This window comes from Quercus robur, chromosome 6, assembly GCF_932294415.1.
Source record: "Quercus robur chromosome 6, dhQueRobu3.1, whole genome shotgun sequence".
NCBI lineage: Eukaryota > Viridiplantae > Streptophyta > Magnoliopsida > Fagales > Fagaceae > Quercus > Quercus robur.
The window spans coordinates 17,892,076-17,916,225 of NC_065539.1; the positions used below are offsets into that span (position 1 = coordinate 17,892,076).

Consider the following 24,150-nt stretch of genomic DNA (forward strand, 5'->3'; position numbering starts at 1 on the left):
GTTTAAGTGTTAAGATGGACCATTAAGACCAATTTTCTTAGATTCAATGTAGAAACAAGAGGGAAACAAAACTTAAAAAGGGTCCAAAAATAGCTATTAGAAAGAATATTTTACAATTGCTATAATTTGGAATCATCCTTGTTTGTCTCAATTATAACAAGCAATTTCACATTTTTATTGATTTGATAAAATATGAAATTTCAAATTCCGTGTAGAAAAAAACTATTGCTATGTATGCTGAACTATCCAATTTCTTCATTTCAGCTATACTATATCTCCACTGTTTTCCCACCCCAAAGAAAAAAAATCTAGGAAGTGATATTTAAGCAGAGAAATCTCCTAATAGTGGCTGCTAATCCTATTGTCTGCTAATCACACCCCCAAACATTTTGCCCAACGAAACCATTTGGCAACTCTTTTTGGAAGAGCATAGTCTGAGAGGAAATATGGGTCACTTGCAACTTCTTCAGGACGTGACCATATATACACCCCCCTCTCTTGCCGGCTGCCTGGGACAGTGTTGTCTAGTACAAATGCCACCAAGAACGTCACCACCATGTTCAAAGACATAAGTGCATTTATTGCAAAATCAAGCTGAAACATACCCAATGAAGATAATGACAGATTAGCTCTTCTTTATCATAGGAACAAGGGAAACAAGAAATGACATTCAAAAATTCAATAAGTGAATAATAGTCAAGAAAAGCTCCTATTTTCTTCCTTCAATCTAAGGTTACAGTGATTAGAGTTATGTCAATATCTCTTTTACATACCTATTAGAAGGATTTTATCAGAAAATATTAGTTCACCATCTTTAACATCAAATTTATTTTAGCCAAAAATGCAGATTATTAGAATTGCTTTTTGTATTTCCTAATGTCTGAGTATTCCAATAATCAAGTCAGCATGAAATTGCTCATATCATGTTATATAAGCTCAGTTATTTAGATAACTTTACGACCTCAAAGTTTAAATAATCACTTTTGATTGAAGTTCCTCCCTTTTTTTCCTTTTGATTGGGAAGGGAAGCTGATTCAAATGACTACGCTTTAAATGAAGTTGTGCGCTTAAAACTATGTTAAGCAAAAGGTAAGAGCAACTTACTGTTTGACTCCCAGTGTGGGCAGGTCCATTTGATGCTGCTGCATAAGGAACGAAATAACTTGGCAGTATCAAGCTGGATTCAGGTTGATACTGTTGGAAATAGGCAGGGATAGATAACCCAAGGAACAATGAAATACCAACTATTGCAATGTTTCTAAAACTTGTTGTTTGACCGTACTGCAAAGTTGACAGACCCAATGCCACAATAAGGGCCCACATGAAGCACAGTATGGAAGCAGCCATTGCCAGTGGTATAGAAGCAAGAAGTGCACCCACTTTTCCTATCAAATAGAAGTAAAGAAATGAATGCAATTAATCCTAATTAAAGCTACAAAAGATTAGGATAAATGAAACCAACCTCCCTTGAGGTTTGGAGAAATGCCAAAACACCCTCCTTTTTTCTTAAATTACACTAGCCCCCGAGGTTATTACTTTATTTTGTTTTTCTTTATCATATAATCAGCTTGGTTAGTACACACTATTTGAAGTAATTTTGAATGAGATTTCAATTTCAAAAATGTGTATTTTGACTCAATTTATAATGACACAAATGGTTGTAGGGGATATATTAATACAATATCAAAAACTCAGTGGGTTGTCTTAATGAAAATAAGAGGTTTTTGATATTTCCCTTAACTTTGAGAGAGTTGAGTGTAATTTAACCAAAAGAAACAACTCATGGATGATAATAACCAAGTTACATTAGTCAACAAAGAGAATTAAAATATAGAATCCAACTAAGAATAAAGAAAACTCCTATACTTTCAGGTATCAAACCTGACAGATTGGCTTGGACTTAATCTGGACATATCATGACCATCTGTAGGCCTCATGAACATGCATATATAGAAGGATTTCAGTCTCAATATTGGGTTTTCTTAGATTTAGGATGCTTACCTACGAAGGAGAAGAGGATCAAGAAACCCGCACCAACTTCCACTGCCCTTCTATTAGCCACTTTTGTCATGTCAATGGTATGCACATTTTCTGTCAAGGTTGTTGATCCAGTTCCCGAACCCCAAAGTCCTGCCAATATACTGCATAAGCCCTCCAACGCAATTCCTCTGCTCACAATTCCTGGAGTTGGGGCCTTTGAATTAATCTGCAAAGATGCGGAGTGATAGGTTCCAACCTGGTTTGGTTGTTGCACCACATCAGTATCAAAATAATAATTCCATCTCCATGTTTATTTAGTGCTCTTGCATGAAGAAATAAAAAAAATTACTTAAATAATAGTGCTTTTGCAAGCTCTAATATTCTACTTTCTTCAACAAATGAAGTCACAAGAGTTTCATGACTACAGGAAGTCATGCCACATTTGGCACTTCCATAATTTCCATAAAAGAGATGGCTTAGCAATTCAAAACATAGCACTGTTCTCCTACAGTGAGAAAGCCCTCTGTAAAATGTGGCACTTCGTGCCTCATGGGCATGAATTGTGAGGACTGCCCCAGGGGGGGGGGGGGGGGGGGGGGGGGGGGGGGGGGCGGGTTGGGGAATACAACAACAACAAATATTTACTTATTTTGTGTGCACTGAATATAAGCAACCTACCGAATCCACTGATGCAACCAGCGACACTATGATCATTATCATGGAAGTCCTTAAATGGAAGATAGGGATACCCCATTGTAAAGGGTAGGGAACTCTGACCCACTCAGCAGTTCTCCATGCATTTGAAACATCAGTTCTGCAATGCTTCATAGTATATGCATGCTTTTTGCATGCATCTATTAAGACATTTGAACTGGGAATGTCAGGGCTGCAGCCTTTGTAATTGTAGGCTCCGCCAGCTGTCAAAAAGAAGGCATATATCCATATAATCATAACACTCAGGGGAACCTGCAATGATTGAGATATTTCAGTAAGATTAATTAAATAATACCCACGTTCAACAAACAAAAAACATTTAAAGTACCTCATCAACTAAAGCTCAATCCAACTAAGCCCTAATGCCCCCTTAAATTGGGGTCGGCTATGGACCCTCATCAACTAAGGAAATATATAAGGTTTACAGCAAGGCTTCTTGGAAGCATGGATGGGTTAATTACGTTTTTATTACAGTATCAAAATTTATTGTTATGACATGGACCAACCTATCTTATAAAAGATAGAGAGTACGCAATGATTGATATTTAAAGCACATATACAAACTTGCTATAGATTTAAACCACCAACTAAGGAAATATATAAGGTTTTACAACAAGGCTTCTTGGAAGCGTGGATGGGTTAATTACGTTTTTATTACAGTATCAAAATTTATTGTTATGACACGGACCAACCTATCTTATAAAAGATAGAGAGTACACAATGATTGATATTTAAAGCACATATACAAACTTGCTATAGATTTAAACCACCAATATATTCTGTATATAAAAACTAGGTATATATTTAAATCACTAATATATTCTCCCAACATGAGATATAATAGTGAAAGGTAAGAAGCATACCGCATAAATTCGAAATACACGATGCCCAAAGATGGATATTCCTCGAAGGTACTAAACAAACAACAAAAGTGCAACAGTAAATGATTTGAACACTTTACAAAAGCATTTAAATGAATTAAGAAGAAGTGAGCCCTTAACTTCTTCTATATGGTCGATATTTGAAACAATTTTGGCAAGTACTAAGGATAGAACTATAAAATATATAGACATACTTAACAGAATGATCTAAATCAGTTGAAAATCACTTACCAGGGCAAATATAAGAAGCAATACTATATGTGGAATACTGATTTCCACACAACTACCAGCCTGTGGAAACCCATAGCTAAAAAATGCTAAACCTACAGCAGCAACAGTTGGTGCAACCACAACTGGGTTAATCAACCTGCAAGTTATTGTTAGATACATGAGCACACAAGGCAAGGTCCAAATTGCATGGATACTCGATCTGGCAGACCTTGAGTGTTGAAGTAAAATTTTAATTCTTAAATGGAAATTTGAAAAATTATTAATGCACCCTACAAAGAGAATGTAGTAGAAAGCTAATGATGCATTATTGATATTTTTTTCATCAAAATTTCTATTTACTACAACCACATGGCATCATATTAACTATGAAGAACCAAGATATCTTTCCATGTGAAAAGGAAGCTAAACGTGCAAGAATTTACATTCTAACAAGTGTTTTATTACATTGTCATAATCAGATAAGAAGAAAAGAAACCCAACCTAAGAAGCATGAAAACAGAACTTAGCAGTGGCAAAACTAAAACATTCAAAAAAGTCGATCAAAGTTTGCACAAGAATTTTTACGTGTGTGAACTTCATTTTACATAAGCATTAAATATTGAGACGAGGACAAAAAAGATATCACAATTGGCCTTTTGATTTACCTCAAAAACAGGGACATCAAACCACTAAATCCCAAAATGCTCTGAAATATTGAACCAACAATTATTGCCCCTTGCAATTCCCTCATTATGTGCCTGAATTTCTGCAGTTATAAATAATGTATTGAAACTAAAGGATGAGTTCATATCAAAATAAAGTGGCATCCTTTCAAGGATTAAAAAATCTCTGATTCGTTTGACATGCAAGAAAAATCATCAATGGATATGCAAAAATGATTTAACAGAAAAATCATCACAGTGATGCTAGCCATTCCCATCCAACCAAAATGTTTATCACTATCATGTAAATCTCCTATAACTGCAAAAGATTTATCAGGAATATAGAATGTTCAAGGTATTCCTGGAAAAGCTATATAAGCTTACATCAGATAGAATGAAATGTTGATTATTGTTATGAACTTACATGTTCAGTAAGAATTCAATACTCCTTAGTATTTATGATCACTAATGCTGGTGCCAGAGATACCATATCTGGCTGATTAGAATGAAAAGTTTATTAATTTTTATGAACTTACATGTTCTGTAAGATTTCGATACTCCTTCGCATTTATGATTACTAATGCCGGCGCCAGAAATACAAATGAGCTCCCTTGAACTAAAGGAAGTCTTGTGCCAAAGTAGGAGTGCAGTATTGTCGTAATACCAGAAACCAGCAGCACTGTTGAAATCACATTAGCAGTATCCTTCTGTCATAGTTCATGAAGAAAAAAAATTAGTAACTTCAACTTATTTAATTCCACTAGATGTTAGAGGGATAATAGTAGAGATTCTTACATCTGTTCCACCCATTGCTGGTACAATTATCAACGGGATGAATATTAGTGAACCAGCCAAAGATAGATAGTGCTGGAGGCCATAATACATTAATGGTACTGCAGTTAAGCAACCAGATAAGAGTCAGGAAAAGGTACTCAACTCTAGCAAGTCACTCCAACAGGATTTGAAGAATGGCAATTCAAACCTTCCTATGATGTTAAAAGGGAAATAACAGTTTTTTTATTTTTTTTATTTTTTTATTTTTGAGGGGGGGGGGGGGGGGGGCAACATGAGAGAGAGAGAGAGAGGGATCCACAGGCTACATAGGAATTGCCAGAAATTGTTTTTTAACTTCTTAATTATGTCTTTCTCTAAACTACATGATAAAGGCTTGAGCTACAATTCCCGTACAATTACAAATTTAGCTTGATCTAACAATTTTCAGCCTTGGCTCTAACAATTTAAAAATAAGATTTCATCTCCAAGCCAAATACAACAACAAGACTTAGTACCAAATTTTGTGGTCGGATATGAATCCTCAACAGACTAATCAGGGTCCGCCACATTTATTCTTTTCACTTGGCATATAATTGGAGTGTATTTAATATATAGAAACTATTTCCATCAAATAATAGGAAAATTAAAATGACATTTGCCACAAAATTGGAGTGCAATTAGACTCTAATTTGGATTCTTACTCTCAGCTTCCGCTGTTATATACTTATATAAGATAGGAATGGACACTTTAGCTGCCTCACTGCATTATCGTATCAAGTATTAAACATCAACCTTATTACCAAGTAAGCAGTAACTATGTTAAATTACCGATTGTCTTAATAGCTTAAGTTATTAAGATATGGTAAATTTAATCATTTAATCAATACTTTTAACACTCCCCCTCACGTGTGGGCCAAAACTCACTTTTAATAGTTAAGGCCCAACGCGTGGGAATTTAAATGGTAGGTAAAGTGAAGGAGACAAGGATCGATTTCAGAACTCATGCTCTAATACTATGTTAAATTACCAATTGTCCTAATAACTTAAGCTATTAGAATATGGTTAATTTAATCATTTAACCAATACTTATTTAACCAATACTTATAAGAAACTGCAACTCCATATATACCACCCAAGCACAGCACCAACATAATTCAAAAAAAAAAAAAAAAAGTGAAAACAATACTAAATTACTAACCAAAACCAGGATTATCTCTGAGCCCACATTTCATTTCCGACGGCAAGCGCCACCCTCCTCCATGAGCTTCTTCTTCAAGTGCTGGATACACTTCGATTTTCGCCTCTCTTTCGGCTACTTCTTCCTCTTTCTTTGCCTCAGCAGCCGAAGGAGTAACTACTGGGACTTCATTTCCATTCCCATTCCCATTAACTCCATTCACATTCCCATTAACTCCATTCAAACCAACTTTCCTCTCATCTTCTCCATCCCCCAACACAGGCTTATCCCGCTTCCTCCTCCTCTGATTCTCATTCTTCACAAGCGGTTCAATCTCAATCCCCTGGTTCGGCTTAGTCCGGCCCAGAACCGGGTCGATCTCGATTTTGGGAGACGACCCACCGTTTCTATGATCAAAACCTCTCTCCAAATCAAACCCAGCACTATCATTCTTGTCACTAGCACTGGCCCTGGTCTCTCCAGAGTAATCAGAGACAAAGCCAGTTCTTTTGGCCCAAGATCTCAGGTCATTCGGGTCGTGATCGGTTCTTGGCACAAAAGGCTCGATCTTTGGAAACATGGACCCAAGCCTGGAGGAAATGGAAGCACCCTTCACTCTCTCCGGCTTGTCTGGGAATTGTGAACTCGACCCAGCTTCCATTTTAGCGTTCTTTTTCATTTTTTCTCAAATGGGTATTACCAGCTTTCCAAGAATTAAACCCAGTCCGTTACTTTTCAACACACAGCAAAGCTATAAAGCATAAAAAAAAAAAAAAAAAAAAAAATTGTGTGTGTGTGTGTGTGAGGGAGAGAGTAGAAGCAAAGCAAAGAGTGAGGATTGTATAGGAAATGTGTTAAGTGAGATTAGATGAGTTTTATTAGCGCTATTATTATTATTAGTATTTGATAACCGAAACAGGAAAAGAGTTAGGAAGAGATATTATTATGGTAATGGGAGTGAAAGAAAGAGTGAGAGTGAGACTTTTGAATTTTGAGTGTTACTTCTTCTTGTTGAAATCAGGTCGTGAACCTTTTTGATTCTTTTGTCTCTTTCCTTGCCGCTCGCAAGTTGCTTTCAGTTTGGAGGTATATTGAAATTACTGTAATGTCCCCTTTTCTTGCCCGTTGAGAGGATAAAATTAACAGCTGAAAGATGCCACTAACTTTTTCCTTCTTTTTTTTTTTTTTTTTTTTTTTTTTTTGGGTTTAGCCACCCACCGTTTTTTTTTTTTTTTTTTTCTTTTTAAAAATTTTGGCTTTTCTTAAAGAAGAAAAAAAAGAAAAAGTTTACTTTTTAACAAGTTTGGAAGAAAAATTTTCAAGTATATGTTTAGTCTTATTACCTATTTAATAGGTCACTTGGTTTGTTTAAATAATACAGGTAGATGATTTTATGAATGAGAAATATTACCACAATATTTTAACAACAAATCTTAAGTGGTAGATTATTATTTATTGTTATAAGTGGGTAAAAAAGTAATTTAAGTGCTGCATTCAAATTAGAATTAGTAGCAACTTACCACCTATAATTTGTTGTGAAAATATTATAAATGTAGTACTTTTCTTTATAAATTGCTACAAAATGAGTTGAATAAATACTTTTACAAACTAGTTTAGACAAAAAAATAAATATCAAATAGAATAAATAAATTTAAGTTATATGAATTTCCCTCACAAAAAGTTCATTTTCCCAGTAAATTAACAAAATTATCCTTTTTTATAAATAAAATAAAATGAGCTAACTCTTTTTTTCTCACATTTAACAAATAATTAAGTTACTAAATGGAAACTTACAAACATTTACTTTTTTAAGAGTTTTTTTTAATTACTAATTGAATTGGGATAAAATACACTTTTGTTCTATTTGATTGGAAGCTTATAGCTTCTTATTTTTTGCATTTTGTCTCACATTTTTCTCAACAACATAAGAAGACTTGTTTTTTATTTGAATTTTTATCAATTTATGTCACTTTTAACAAATAAGATACAAGAAACTATGAAATAATTAAAACAAGAAATAGAAATCATTTCATTCCCTTCCCTTGAAAGCTATTAAAAATCGTGATTCATGTCATAAAATTGTAACAAAAAATGTAAACTATTTTAAATGTAGTCAATTTGAAATGTTTTGTTTTTCAATTTAAATGAAATGATGATTCTTCTATTTTTCAAGTTCCTACTTTTTATGTAAAGAAGAATGATCCTCGATTCGATTCGATCCGATCCATAAAGTTACTCTCCACCTATCCTATTATCAACCTTTTTACTCACTTCTCTTCATTTTTATATTCTAACCCCTCCTCTTAAACAAGCTGAATGGCCTAAAGCCATATGGAAAGGTTTTCTTACATTTTAAGTTACTTTTTGTTAGAATTACTATGAAACTCATAGAGTAAATTCAGTGCACAATATGACTCTGAATACCGACTGCAAAAATAGTACAACTGAAGGGGAGGCACATTATTGGCACAATGAATGGGTCCCAAGAGAATTGATTGGAAAAAGAAATTTCAAAGCCAGATTCATTCTGTCATATTCACTTTGGACCTTTTAATACAATTGGCATAAGGATTCATGCAATGCAAATTATTCAGTCTTGGACTAATGAGAAAGAGATGAGATGCTTGGTTGTCTTTGCCGACTAGTATAGCAATATATTATTAAGATGCTGATGATGAGGATTGAGGGACAAGTCTATGAGGTTGGTCATTGCTATCCATATAAATTACAAAGACAATAAAGTGGTTGAAAAATCACATTACATCTCCATTGCTTGGGTCTCTTCAAGTAATTAAAGTCTTTCCTCCTTTTTAACATTGACTCAACCTTGGAACGTTAGAAAGTTTGAACTTTGGTGAGGAATTCATATAAAATAAATTAACTTATTTTTTTCCTTGCCGCCAACTCTTTTATTTTTGGCCAATAATAAATATCGTCGGCTCATGTCTTTACTTTGGAAGCAAGGGTTGGGTCCAATGCACCAGGTTAAGATGTAAATATGTAACAATTATTTATCACCTGTCCATATTTTAACAAGTCTAATGTGCTAATGTATTGGATAGAAGCCGTGTCCTTACATTGGATAGGGTTTAAAAAAAAAAAAAAGTTTTCTCCATATTGATATATTTGTTATATAACAATCTAATTATTTTATATATGTATCATAAGGCCCTAACTCAGCTTAGGCAATTCTTTGAGTTTCCTCTACATCTGTGACTTGCAACCTAGAATCGGACTTCCAGGGCATGAATGTCTCTTTGACAAATTGGTTCTTTGCCTTAATCATTACTACCCCATTACGCTAGTTGGTTGTCTTAAATTTGAAGCATCGCAATAATCTTACAAAAATACAAAGTTTTCTTTTCTAGTTTTCTTCCATCATTTCGCTTTTGATTTTTTTTCTCCCTTGGAATAAAAAAGAAAAGTAAATACCCAAAATGAGATCAAGGTTATATGAGCATAGCATAACTACGTTTCAAGCCCTTTAAATATAGAGCACTTTAATTTAATTAATATTTTGTAGTGTTTTCAACAGAGACGATCAAGTTTCAAATCTTTATTCCCTATTGTTATTATTATTAAATTTTAAAATATAGAAAAATATTTTTTTTAGTGCTCTTATAAAAAGTCCTAAACATCCACATTAATCAAAATCACTTGAGTGTTGGCTGAGAATATATATATATATATATATATATATTACAATTTACCTTTATAGTTTGGCCTTATCACAATTTAATCCATATACTTTTAATTATTATTTTAATCTCCTAAAATTTGGATCATAATTAAATCAATAAGCTTATTTCAAGAAATTTATCATTTTAGTAAACAACATACTTGATGATCCTTTAGACAAAATTTCAAATGTCTCTTAAAAGTCATTTCAATTATGAATCAACTTTACTTGAGATTTTAAGAAATGACACTCCACTAAAATATTATTCTTGAAGTTTGTGATAAACATAACAGACAAGTCCTTACTTTTTTTTTTCTTCTGTTTTTTTACCTAGCTATCACAAAATATTCTATATTTTTTGTTATTCTTGCTTAAACAACTTTTGTCATAACTATGGTTAAATGTAGCCATTGTGTTGTTGGTGGTAGTCAAACGAGTAGATGATGATTCTTCTAGACTGCAAACTGTTTCTTTCTCACCTCCAAAGCTTGAACAGAAGACACCTTTGAAAGCCCATCAGCCACTCAACTTAGGAGCTGGTTACAAATTCACAACCTGTGTCTCCCTATGTAATGGCAAAAGGCAAAGATTGTGTGTTGTTGCCTGTTGGTCATTACATTGGTGTGCTTTGGGGCTATTATTGCTGGGTTTCTAGTTTGATAGCTTCTTCTTCATATAGTAGAAGTCCCATGCCCCCCCTATTTCTCAGGTCAGGTGACTCAGGTGGGCAATAGAAATTGGAGTTCAATATAATACGAAATATTACAAGAACTAAAAATAAAAAATAAATAAACGGAACAAATTTAATAACTGTATGTATAAATGGTTAATTTCAGTAATTAACACTGAATAATAAAAGCATTTAGAGGATTTGTTAAATAGTTGTCTAGCACTAAACAGTGTCATGTGCCTTGACTACTAGTCCACTTAAAAGTTTCTGATGAACGAACAGAGAAAACAGGGGAGCAGTTGATGGATTCAAATACCCACCAAAATTATTCAGTTATGAAATCTAACCTCTCGAATCGAACTTCCTAATAAATTCTTTATTTTCCCAAAACTTCAAAAAAAAAAAATTTAAAACATTCTTTAAAAAACAAAAATGCATTATCTTGACCTACACATTGGAGTGCCCTTTTCTGGACCATTTGCATGTCGTTGATTTTCCAAATTTAAGAACTAACGACTTTCACTGCTCCAAGCAAAGTCCAATTTAACAATGAATACAGAAGAAGAATGTTTGCATCATTTTTTTTCCTTAAATGTGAATAATTCTTTCTCCACAATCAGGAGTAATATCCCCTTAATCTTAAACTAATCACTGATCCATAAGTATTACCTGAGTATGCTAAGTTACTATAAGTGTATAACCCTGTTTCCATTTCTAATACATAAAAATCAAGGCTTAAGACTAATTTCAGAATCAGTGAGAACTGCCAGCAGAATTTTCAATACATTGAGATTCTTTTTTAGTAAGGAAATTTTATTGAAAAAGATGAACACTACCCAGTTCACAAGATGTGTAGCTAGATGGCATCAAAAAACAAGAGAAGTTACAAAAATCAATACATTATAACAAAGTTGAGTAAGAACGTAAAACAGCCATCCAGTCAAACAAAGTTCGCAAAAGGATCATCCTAAGATCCATCATAGTCCATTCAAGACCTTTGAAAGCTCTATTGTCTACACTCTCTCCAAATAGTCCACATACCATTCAGAGTTTAAACATTTCAAATTTCACCCTTTCTATGTTTAGCAAATCAATAACTCTGTTGGGCATAACCCACTACACCCCAAACAAATATAGCACTAGAGACCACAACTCTCTAGCATACCCACAAGTGATCGACATCCTCCCATTCTTCTTACACATAAATTGGAGAATTCTAGCAACACCAGAATCATTGATCACCTACTCTTTCACAAGAGGCTTGTTCTTTGAAATCAGCGATCCAACAAATGTATAAAGATTGACACAGTAAAACACAATGGAAGCTTAACTTTTTATATAGTATTGTTTCAAATGACTCCCAGGATCAAATATAATCCAATCATTCACTATCATCCGATCTTCCATAACAAAAGCTCAAGAAATTTTAGATAAAAATTGAAATTGCAATATAACATTCAAGGTGAGAGCAAAGAACAAATTTTAAAAAACTCATACTTGTGCATGTCTGGTGTTACTAACCTAAAAAATCAAATCAAACCATTGAATTTATGTTCAGATTCAACAATGGCCACCAATAGAATGCCTAATAAATTAGAAAATTTCAATTGCACCAGCATCATTGAGCACCTACTCTGTGAAAAGGCTACAAAGTAAAATATCATGGAATATTTACTTCAAACTTAGTCCCATGGTCCAATATAATCCAGTATGTTACTTCCAATCAAATCCCAAAATGATGAGGTCTCCCAACTACATACATTACATGGCATGACCCTTGTTTCCTTGAGCTTGATTTACAAGTTTTCCGGTGCAACACCAGTTTATATAGCATAACCCAAATTTCTTTCCAATAGCATACTACGGAAAGGCCTTCCAACATCCTTATATCCAGCCAATTCCTATATTTTACAACACTCTAATGAGAAAGTATCTCACAACTTCAAAAACTTTGGAGCCTCTGCAAATAAAGTACAAATATTTAAAGCACTAATATCCATCTTCTAGATTAGGGAATTTCCCTGGCACAATTCCCTTCCACTGGTGCTGGTCTTGTTCCACAGAGAGATGCTTTGTGGCCCTATGCTTGATAATGGTGAAACTACAGTCACTGTTAAAGGTATGATGCTGGTAAGTTGGGAATTAGCTGTCAACTTTATTGCCTCAATTGATGAAGACTTCCAACTTAATCATAGAAACCAGTGGTACAAGTTTGCATCTTCCCATTATCTTTGAATTTTGTTCCACACACATTGTAATCAACTACAATAAAACCCCAATTGACGAAGATTAATGCATTCATTTACTTTAACACTCCACCTAAAACCCAATGAACACAACCAAATTTCTCTTCAACCAACATAACTGAATGGTGGCTATGCTGATATGCTCCCCAATTTTGTTTTGTTCTCTCAACTAATATTCTAAATTAATTCCTTTACTCCTTACCTAACCATAACCTTCCCATCTTAACATATTGGTAGGTGAAACATCAATTTACAGAAAATTTTCGAAAACTAGTAATTTCACATAAGCAACATGATTAATACACAGAATAGTATCTACCATCCAGGGCAGTCCATATAGTATATCAAGTGATAAATTACCGATTGTCCCAAAAGTTTAAGCTTCTAGAAAATAGTGAATTTAATCATTTTATCTAACACTCTATAGCATATGCGGCTATCTGATACCACGATAGATTACCAATTGTCCCAAAAAATATAAGCTTTTAGAAAATGATGAATTTGATCTAACATTAAGCATATAGAACCTGAAAGAATATCAAATTTGCTCACTTTCCAATACTTTTCAGCTAAATTCGAACTCCTGGATTAACCAGAATCAGCAACTAAACAACAGAAACCGAAATTTCTCTAAAATTCTGCACAGCATTGATAGTGAGAAACTATTTATAGAATTATGAAACCATTTCTTAGATAACATCACAAACAACATAGTCAAAGAAACATGTATAGACAAGCGAATCTGATAAATGGGTTTAAAAGAAAAAAGATAGTATCACCGAGGAGAGGATGTTTTGGGTTAGTAAATATATAAATATATTTTTTATGCGGGTAGAGATTTGAAGAGACGATCAACGTGTTCTTGATGCTCACGGAATCGTCGTTTGAGGTAAGTCTCGAGGATCTCCATTACAGAGACGAAACGCTTCATTTCTTCGAGCCGTTGGCTCAGCTCGGCTTCACGAGCCCTGGCCCGAGCCAGCCGAGCCTCAGTGTCGGCGAGCCGGTCCCTCAGATTGTCCACAACATCCTCCGCATTGTTGTTGTTTTCAGTCGCAGGTGGTTGTTGCCTAGTGGAGGAGCTTAGGCTGTCCCGAGAAAAAGCTTGGTGCTGACCGTAACACATCGTGAAAATCAAAATCAAAATCAAAATCAAAGCAAAATATACTAGGTGGGTTTTGATCAAACAATTCTGGTTTTGTGTTTGTGTGTCTCTCTCGGAAAAAAAAAAGGAACAGAATTATTGTTGTCGATGTTTGCACTTTGCAGAGATGGGATTTGCTTTTAGCTTTACAGAAATAAATGGTGATAAGGATTAATCTGGACCGTTGAAATATGGAGTTTTATTTCGCTGCAACCAGGTTCTCGCTACCTGGTGGACCGGTGGTATGCTCATAGTCTATAACCTTTTTTTTTTTTTTTTTGGCAAATATTTATTGTCCTCTTTCTTTTTCTTTTTCTTTTCCTTTTTTTTAGATTATAAAGACTTTCAATACTTAAACCTTCAAAATGGTCTAACTCTTGAAGGCTTAAACAAGACTTTTTAAACCCACACACATAATTGAAACTAAACGATGTGGGACAAGAGCCCAATAGGGGACCCCTGGATTAACTCACCACTAGCTGAATCACAGTCATTTGTTTTTTTTTTTATTATTATTATAAAGACTTACAATACTTAAACCTTCAAAAGGGCCTAACTCTTGAAGGCTTAAGCAAGACTTTTTAAACTCACACACAAAATTGAAACTAAACGATGTGGGACAAGAGCCCCATAGGGGACCCCTGGATTAACTCACCATTAGCTGAATCACATCCATTTTTTTTTTTTATTATTATAAAGACTTACAATACTTAAACCTTCAAAATGGCCTAACTCTTGAAGGCTTAAGCAAGCCAAATATTTATTGTCCAAACTTTAGTTATATAGCACATTTTTTTAACTCGAGTTTAGAAGTGAAACTTGAGTTTCAAGCTTTAATTTGACATAATGTTTAGAATTTTTTAAAAATAAGTTTGGGTGAAGGTTTCTCAGTAATTTTTTTTGGGGTGCAAAAACATAATGTTTGGCCAAAAAAAAAAAAAATTCAGCATTTTTCTTACTTTTTAGCTGACAAAAAGCATCCCAGTTTCTCAACTTCTTAAACGACACAAATGAACCCATTGAGCTTTGAATAAGGGTCCAATCTTAAACATTATTTCATTTTTTTTTTAGAGAGAGTTTTAACTTATGGCGTCCGCTCCTGATGATAGCTCTTTATCATCAGACCAAGATATCAATCAGTTTTTGGTGTAGGCGAGAATTGAACCCCAGATCTCTTATTTAACCATTAGAGATTTTACTAGTTGAGCTAGCTAGAACCCACAACATATTTAAATAATATATTTAGACATATTCTTTAAAATAAATTAGTCATTTTAACTACACTTTTTTACTCTAAACTATATCTCATTTTATGCTTTGTCCCTAAACTATCAAAAAGTACAATCAACCATCCAAATGAAAACTTTGTAACATTTAACTTCCTGCCATTTGTTTTGTTGTTAAATCTATCCTCCTTGGAGAGCATAGATTGCTGTTCATTTTTGATAATAAAGCAGATGTTGATCGGGTTCTACAAAGTGAACCGTGGAGCTTTGATAAGCATGCAGTGATACTCCAGTTCTATAATCAAACCCTTCCTTTACGAGATTTGGTCTTTCGAGAATCCCTTTTTTGGGTCCAAGTGCATGACATCCCGATTGCTTATACGAACCAAGCTACGGCAGAAGAGCTCTGTTCAGTGATCGGTGAAGTGCATCATATGGCAGGGGGTCCTTCGCTAGGCGGACAGGGATTTTTGAGAGTTAGAGTACGTGTGGATGTGACTCAACCCCTTTGTCGTGGAAGAGTTGTAACGCTTGAGAATGGAGAACAATCATGGGTGACATTCCGGTATGAGCGGCTGCCCAATGTATGTTACTGGTGTGGGTGTTTGGATCATGCTGATAAAGACTGCGAAGTCTGGATTCACAGCAATGGTTCTCTCAAAACCAAGGACAGGAGGTATGATTCTAGTATTAGAGCCCTTCCTTTTTATTCATCCAGCAAAAATGTTGTTTGTGTGCCTGGATATTTTGAATCACAAAAACAGAGACTGAAGGATAAGGCTTCTCACGTGAAGAAAGCTAGTCGGAACGGAAAGGACGATCATCCGTTCCGGCCAGCGATGCAGACAAAAACGGAAGGTGCTGATGTCCCGGCTGACATTAATGGCGATTTGAATTTGAATAAGGAGGTTTTTTCGCCTTGTTTTCAGAGTCATAATGAGGCACGTAAAGTTGACATGCATAATCCCATAAATTCGGAGAGGATTTTCGGGGATTTGAAAACGCAGGAAGATTCTCAACAGCTTGGGCCGGGCTGTGTTGGCAATGAGACAAACGGGGGCCCAGCTAGCTCATTCTATGGACCTAAATTAAAAAGCCCATCCTGTAATACTCCTTTAGTGAAACCAGGCCTGGTGAGGGAGACTTCAAACAAATGGGTTAGAGCCACTCGGTCCAATGCTAAAGCTGATGAGCTTGTTCATCCAGCAAATCTGGGAAAACGCCATGCAGAGACTTTCATACATAAGTTGCTGGGAGCAAAGCGCCGTTTCAAAAATATTGAGCATGATGATTCACGCACAAGTCCAACGGTGGAGGCTGTTCAACAGCCCCGCCGAGAGCCATGAGTTGGTTGTGCTGGAGTGTGCGGGGGCTTGGGAACCAATGCACCGTTCATGAGCTTGCACTGTTAGTGCGGGCACAAGATCCTGCTGTCCTTTTCTTGGCCGAGACTTGGGCAGACGAAGATAGGCTGGCAAAGTTATGTGATGATTTGCATTTTGACGAGAAGTGGGTTGTTCCAAGAGTTACGAGGGCTGGCGGACTAGCCATGCTTTGGAAGAACACGGTGCAACTTACTGTCGACTCATCTTCCCTTAACTATATTGACATCATTGTCAACAAAGGGAGGGATGACTCTTGGAGATTTATTGGTATGTATGGGATGCCAGAAACTGGGAGGAAGCATGAGACTTGGGATTTATTGCGGAATCTTGATCGGAAATTCAGATTGCCATGGTTGGTGGCTGGTGACTTCAACGAAATATTATTATCACATGAGAAGCTTGGCGGGGCATTGAGAAGTGAAGCAGCTATGAGAGATTTCAGAGAAGCTGTGGATGACTGTGGACTAATTGATTTGGGGTATGTGGGTAAAAATTATACTTGGCGGGGCAAACGTGGTGGTGGTATGGTTTTGGAACGGCTTGACAGAGCTCTAGCTACACAAGATTGGCTTGCGTTGAATCCAGCCACACAGGTGCAATGCATTAGATCAAATGTCTCTGACCACTATCCCATAATTGTCAAGCCTGAAGGTATTGTGGGAAGGCAATGCAAATTATTTAGATTTGAACACATGTGGCTAATAGAGGGTAGTTGTGGTGATACTGTTAGGGAGGCTTGGATGACTCACATGCCGTACTCATCCTCTCAGATTGTGCTGGAGAAAATCAAGCTTTGTGAGGAAAAGCTAATGGAGTGGAGTAAACGTACCTTTGGTAGTGTGAAGAAGCAGATTGAGGAGAAGTCTAAACTCCTAGAAAGGGCTGAGTTTGTAGCGACACAGGGGGCTGATTTTGAAGCAGTAAGAATTCTTAGAGTTGAGATGAATGAGTTGCTTGAAAAAGAAAGCTTGATGCGGCAGCAACGAGCAAGAGCTTTGCATCTAAAATCGGGTGATAGCAATACCCGATTCTTCCACAACAAGGCTTCTCAGAGATTTCGACGTAATAGAATCGTGGGTTTGCTTGATGAATCCAATTCTTGGTGTACGGACAGATCACAGGTTGAGGACATTGTTCATGGCTTTTATTCTAGCTTATTCACATCCTCTAGACCAGCTGGTACTCATGCGGTGCTGGATGTCATCCAACCTTTAATCACTGAGGATATGAATAATGGTTTGACTAAGGAGTTCATAAGACATGAGGTAGAAATTGCTCTTAAAGAGATGGCCCCACTCAAGGCCCCGGGTCCTGATGGTATGCCCCCTCTTTTCTTTCAATCTTTTTGGCATTTGATTGGAGATGATGTCTCCAAAGCGGTTTTAGATTGTTTGAATTCATGCCATATTCCTGAAAAGTTTAATTTCACTTATGTTACTCTTATCCTAAAAGTGAAGAATCTTGAAAAAATATCTGAATTTCAACCTATAAGCCTCTGTAATGTTATTTACAAGTTAATTTCAAAGGTGTTGGCAAATCGTTTAAAACCTTTATTACCACTTGTTATTTCCGAGAATCAGAGTGCTTTCCAGGCTAGCAAGGTAATTACTGATAATATTCTTATGGCTTTCGAAACCTTACACTACATGAAAAATCATCAAAGTGGTAATACAGGTTTTATGGCTCTTAAACTTAACATGAGCAAGGTTTATGATCGAGTTGAATGGTCCTTTATGAAGGGTCTGTTGGAAAAGATGGGTTTTCACAGAAAATGGGTTGATCTTATGATGGAATGTATCACTACTGTCACTTATTCCATTTTGATTAATGGGGAGCTGTCTCAGGTCATCCATCCTAGCAGAGGACTCAAACAAGGAGATCCTCTATCTCCATATCTCTTCCTTCTTTGCACTGAGGGATTGCATGGCTTACTAGCTATGACAGCTGCATCTGGCGAGATTAGGGGTATATCTATTTGCAGAGGTGGACCCCGATTAACCCATTTATTTTTTGCAGATGATAGCTTGCTTTTCTGTAGAGCTTCGGTCCAGGAATGTATGCACATCCAGGACCTTCTGTCTACCTATGAAGATGCATCCGGACAAAAGCTGAATAGAGATAAAACTACTCTTTTCTTCAGTAAAAACACGGATAGAGGGATTCATGATTCTATCATAAACCTGCTTGGTGTTCCCGAAGTAAAGCAATATGAAAAATACTTAGGCTTGCCATCCTTTGTGGTAAGAAACAAAAAAACAAGCTTCGCTTTCATCAAAGATCGTATCTGGAAGAAGCTTCAAGGGTGGAAGGAGAAACTTCTATCCCAAGCCGGGAGGGAAGTTCTTTTGAAGGCGGTTGTGCAAGCCATTCCCACATATTCTATGAACTGTTTTAAGCTCCCTATCACACTTTGCCATGAGATTGAAGCAATGATCCGGATGTTTTGGTGGGGTCAACGAGGCACGAGAAGGCGTATTCATTGGGTTAAATGGAGTAAAATGTGTAGGCCTAAATCGCTTGGAGGTATGGGTTTCCGAGAGCTACAAAAGTTCAATGATGCAATGCTAGGAAAACAAATTTGGCGGTTATTACAAAACCAAGATTCTCTATTCTACAAGTTTTTCAAAACTAAATTTTTCCCGCATGGGACCATTTTTGATGCTAAGGAAACTAGAGGATCCTTTGCTTGGAGAAGCATCTTGAAGGGAAGAGAAATCATCAGGCGAGGTTTGAAATGGAGAATCGGGAATGGTTCAAAAGTAAGCATTTACGGTGATTCTTGGCTACCTGGGTCTCGGCAAGGCAAGATTTTATCCCCTGTCATAGATGGTCAAGCTGATGCAAGGGTGTATAGCCTAATAAATCATGATAGTTTGTGCTGGAAGGAAGATGAGATTGATAGGTGTTTTGTGCCAGAGGAAGCTGCACTCATTAAGGCCATTCCGCTCAGTCTTTTCAATAGAGAAGACGTCCCATATTGGCCCCATACCCGGGACGGTGTCTATTCGGTCAGGTCTGGGTATCGGCTCTGTTTAGACCTTGCTGAAACAGAGGTCGTCAATAGCACAGGTGCAACTGATGTTTCGGAGGTGTGGAAGGCTATTTGGCGGCTTCAGGTGCCAAACTGAGTAAAGAACTTTCTGTGGCGAGCTGGGAATAACTCCTTGCCAACTCGGGCCAACCTTGTGAGAAGAAAAGTTCTCGACGATGCATTATGTCCGGACTGCAAACTGTACGCAGAGGATCCTCTGCATGCCATCTGGTCTTGCTCGAAATTGGTTGATATTTGGAAAGTCCACTTTGTTCAACTTCAGGCGACCACTACTCACTGCACATCCTTCCTCGACGAGATTGATAAAGTTTCAATGGAGAAAAATTCTTTCGAGCTTTTCGCAATGACAGCCTCTGCAATTTGGATGAGGCGCAACAAGATCCGGTTGGGTGAAAACTCAACTCCATTGGGTCAGATTTCGGCTTCAGCTTTCGATGCTCTCAAGGAGTTTCAGCAGCTGCGTCCTACACATGCGCAGATACCACGGACAGCTCGGGCAGTACGATGGAGACCACCACCTGCAAATTGTGTCAAGGCGAATTTTGACGGCGTAGTCTTCTCACAGGCTGGACTAGCTGGCATCGGCATTATAATCCGGAATGAACAAGGATTAGTTATGGCTGCTCTCTCACAACAAATTCCGCTGCCTGCTTCGGTGGAGATGGTGGAAGTGCTAGCGGCTCGCCGGGCTTTGGTTTTTGCTAAGGAACTCGGATTTGATAGAGTGGTTGTGGAAGGTGATTCTGCAAACATTATTACTTCTATTAATGGAAGACTCATGGACCTCTCGGCTATGGGACATGTTCTGTTAGATATCAAGAGTTTAAGTTCTTGTTTTTCTTTTATTTCATTTCAGCATATTAATAGAGAAGGAAATTGTGTGGCTCACAAGCTTGCAAGACAAGCTGCCAATTCTCCTTTTTTGGTTTGGATGGAGTCTGTTCCACCAGCCGTGTTTGAGGTGTATCAACTCGATTTATTAAGGTTGCAATAATATGATCTCTACCCAGAGGGGATTTTTCTCAAAAAAAAAAAGTTAAATCTAACCTAATTTTGCATTAAAATTTTAATTTACCCTTATATCGCTGTTTTTAGAAAATGGTAAATTGGTGTTTCAATAATTAATTTTGTCATACTTAACACCAAAACAGGCCTTAAGGGACGTTGAAACAAAGTTATAACTTTTGGAGTTCAATTATATGTTTCAATAGTTTAGGTATTAAAGTGAAAAATAGGTATAGTTTGGGCGAAAAAAATAGTATTTTTTCAAAAATAAATTTTGAATCATAAAGTTCTAAATAGCTAATTCTTTTGGATTTTTTTTTTTAAAGCCAAATTTGAAACTCCATTTCACAAAATTGAGTTTCAAATAAACCTCAATTTTACAAATTCGAGTTATAAAAAATACAAACCGGCGTATGATTTGACAATTTTTAATAAGTGAAATTAAGAGGGTGTTTGGTAATGTTGTTTAAACATCACAACACATATTTTTACAACATTATTTAACTCACGTGTATTTCTACAACACTTAAACAATATTACTAAAAATCTCTTACGAGGAAGTTTTGTAAACTCGAGCTTGTCCTTTGTACCATAAGCCAATAAAAACTTAAAGTCCTGTGAAAAAAGTAAAACTGTGAGATTGGTAAAAGTCAATTTTTACTCTGAAGTTTGAACTCGATTTCCACAAACGGACAAGGATTTGATTTGCAACATTGCATACAAGTTTGCTAGAGCTGCTGCATACAAGTTAGGTGGCAAAATATTAAAATGACACATGTCTAGTGGTCACATGCAACGCACATGACCTTTTAATTCATTTGAGATGACAAACGGCGTTAACATTTGCTCTCTCTCTCCTTCATCAAAAAACCAAGCCCAGATCACTCTCTCTCTTCCTACTCCTTTGTTCTTCTTAAAACTTAGAAAACCCATAATCAACCCACCTGTGACCTACCCATATCAAACCCACAGCCCACTGTGACAAACATGGTCAAGTGGGTCGATGGTGAGAGCATGTGGTAAGACAGATTTGGAAGTTGTGGGTTCTTATTTTGGACAGTACCCAGATCCAAGTGGAATCAAGGAACCTGGGCCCCTAAAGAGTTTTGTACTTGTTGTTTGGTGGACTTGGCTTGGTCTACCGCAATTGTGTTGGGCTGATTACGAACTAAGTTGTGCACAAAATATGAATCCTATAACACATACACATTCATACATATATATATTGCAAAGCAAATGACTAAGGAACAGTAAAGAAATAAAGAAAAAGCAAATAAGGATGTTAGGGATCCTTAGAAAATAAATGATATTTCATTATTTTGAGTTTAAATACGTTGGGTCCTTCCTAGATAGCTCTTTGTAGGCTTCTAAGACTTGTGAGGTTTGAATCTCCTTGAATCCAAGTGTATCCTCTAGTGCCTATCTCAAGATTCCTCACGGTGTTTTCCCTCTTTTCTCCCTTTTTGAATTTTAAAAAAGTCTTTTAAAGGCTCTTTTGGCTCTGATTAATTATTGCTGAATGTTTTTTACTGATGGCTTCATCCCATTTTATAGTATCTTCTTAGGGTTTTTGATGTAGCATTGATTCCCTCTATTTACTGTCATGGGTACCAGAACCAATGTTGTATCAACAACATTGGTGGCTAGTCCCTTCCTTATTTTCTCACTATATTCTCCTTTTGAGATTTCCCCCTAAAAAGTCCTCAGCTGACCTTCCTCTTTTGGAGGGTCTTAAGGGCTGACTTTCAATCCTCTCTTCCCAAAGCTTTTAGATGCTCCTTTTTAAACCTACCTTTTGACGACTTCTCCTTTTGTAATTTTCTCTAAATGGGTAGATTTCTCCCTATTAAGCTAAAAGATCCTTAGTCACCTTCCTTCATAGTTCACCCTCCTGCGTTCCTCGAGGTACCAAGTTTTTTTTTATCAAGTGCTTATTCCTAAATCATCAGTCTTTTTTCTGAGCCATAGGTGGCTAATGAGACATGTCTATCTTCGTTCTTTATGTCCACGAGCATGCTCCCTTGAGCTGTCAAAGTCTTAGCTGATCCTTTCATGTATTTCCCAAGGATCCCATGGTTTTGGTAGTTCCAAGGTATTCTGGTCCAGTCCATTTCTAGACTCCTCAAGAAACTCTCCTTACAAATGCTGGGTTGAGCTTCCTTTTTCATTTTCCTTCCTTTTCTAAGGCCCAAAGCTTGCCCATTCTTGGGTTTGGGCCTCCTCTTACTCGTTTTAAGTGGGCTTTGGTTGGTGGATTGGGCTTCGCCTATTTTTGAGAGTCCCTTTAGTTTTAGATTTCAATACTTGTGATATTTTGCACCTCAACAGAAGATAAGATAGAATCTGATGATAGGGAAAGATGAGTTTTATGCTATGTTTGGAAGTTTGGAAGGAGAGGAGAGTAGAGGGAAAGGAGAGTATTAGGGAGGAGAGTAGAGGAGAATGGTTATTCTCCACATTGTTTGGATGTTTTTAAAATTAAGTAAGGGGAAAGAGAATAATTAACATCTTCATAGTTTGTAATTTTGTTAATATGGTAAGGGTAAATTTAGTAATTTATTTGGTTAAGTATTTTTATGCTCTACTCTCCCTTTAAATCTCTCCAATTTGGGGAATTAAAAATGAGGGGTTAGAAGTAATTAGAACCTCTCCAAATCTCTCCCCCTCCTCCCTTAAAAAATATCAAAATAAGGTGATTTAATTTACTCTCCCTACCTCAATTCTACTCTCCCTTCATCCAAACAAGTTATTAGTTTTTTTTTAGTCTAATGGGGTTTGCTTAAGGGTGTATTTGGATACTGCTTATTTTGCTGAAACTGAAAAATTATTACTGAAAGTACTGTAGATAAATGTAAAAGTTAGTTAAAATAGTACAGTGGGGTCTATGAATAGTACCAAAAAGTGTAGTGAGACCATGAATAGTAGTAAAAATAAACTGAATAATGAAATAATTTTTTATTTTTCATCCTAACCCAAACGCACACTAAGGTGAAGTTTGGATAACATTTTTGAGCTTGCATTGTGCATTTGTGTTGTTTTCTGTGGGTCCCGTGCACTGTTCATGGAACCTGTAAATATTTTTTTTTAGCAAAAACAACTTTAAAACTAGCTCCCATAGCATTATTCACACATTTAAATATTATTTTGCTATAATATTTTCAATTTTTAACAATAAGTGGTATCCAAACAGATCCTAAATGTGTGTTTAGATACCAATAAAAAATTAAAATTATTTCACAATTTAATTTATTTTTATCACTATTTATGATCTCATCACATTTTTTAATATTATTCATAACCTCGCTGTACAGTTTTAACTAATTTTTACTCTCGTCAATATCCAGA

The 24,150-nt window shown here is 36.2% G+C and overlaps 3 protein-coding genes across 3 annotated transcripts; 1 reads left to right on the forward strand and 2 right to left on the reverse strand.

The window, feature by feature from the left end:
• Positions 1-72: 72 nt before the first annotated feature.
• LOC126733060 (nucleobase-ascorbate transporter 11) lies at positions 73-7,371 on the reverse strand. The gene is made up of 10 exons (XM_050436179.1): positions 6,420-7,371; positions 5,243-5,340; positions 4,984-5,154; positions 4,451-4,551; positions 3,807-3,942; positions 3,558-3,608; positions 2,659-2,946; positions 2,002-2,236; positions 1,105-1,385; positions 73-594 (listed from the first exon to the last, which is right to left on the reverse strand). The coding sequence occupies exons 1-10, from the start codon at positions 7,075-7,077 to the stop codon at positions 373-375; spliced, it is 2,241 nt and encodes a 746-aa protein (XP_050292136.1). The 5' UTR covers positions 7,078-7,371; the 3' UTR covers positions 73-372.
• A 6,270-nt stretch (positions 7,372-13,641) lies between these two features.
• LOC126733061 (protein SKIP34) lies at positions 13,642-14,287 on the reverse strand. The gene has a single exon (XM_050436180.1). It carries the CDS (start codon positions 14,117-14,119, stop codon positions 13,817-13,819), a length of 303 nt encoding a protein of 100 aa, XP_050292137.1. The 5' UTR covers positions 14,120-14,287; the 3' UTR covers positions 13,642-13,816.
• A 5,856-nt stretch (positions 14,288-20,143) lies between these two features.
• LOC126689931 (uncharacterized) lies at positions 20,144-20,794 on the forward strand. The gene has a single exon (XM_050385086.1). The coding sequence runs from the start codon at positions 20,144-20,146 to the stop codon at positions 20,792-20,794; it is 651 nt and encodes a 216-aa protein (XP_050241043.1).
• The last annotated feature ends 3,356 nt before the right edge of the window (positions 20,795-24,150 follow it).

Coding starts and splice junctions, on each gene's coding strand:
- LOC126733061 (XM_050436180.1), bottom strand. CDS start 14,119: ATGTGTTACGGTCAGCACCAAGCTTTTTCTCGGGACAGCCTAAGCTCC.
- LOC126689931 (XM_050385086.1), top strand. CDS start 20,144: ATGACAGCCTCTGCAATTTGGATGAGGCGCAACAAGATCCGGTTGGGT.
- LOC126733060 (XM_050436179.1), bottom strand. CDS start 7,077: ATGAAAAAGAACGCTAAAATGGAAGCTGGGTCGAGTTCACAATTCCCA. Junction 2,947..3,557: donor GTGTATTTCGAATTTATGCG/GTATGCTTCTTA, acceptor CAATCATTGCAG/GTTCCCCTGAGTGTTATGAT. Junction 1,386..2,001: donor GATCCTCTTCTCCTTCGTAG/GTAAGCATCCTA, acceptor TCTATTTGATAG/GAAAAGTGGGTGCACTTCTT.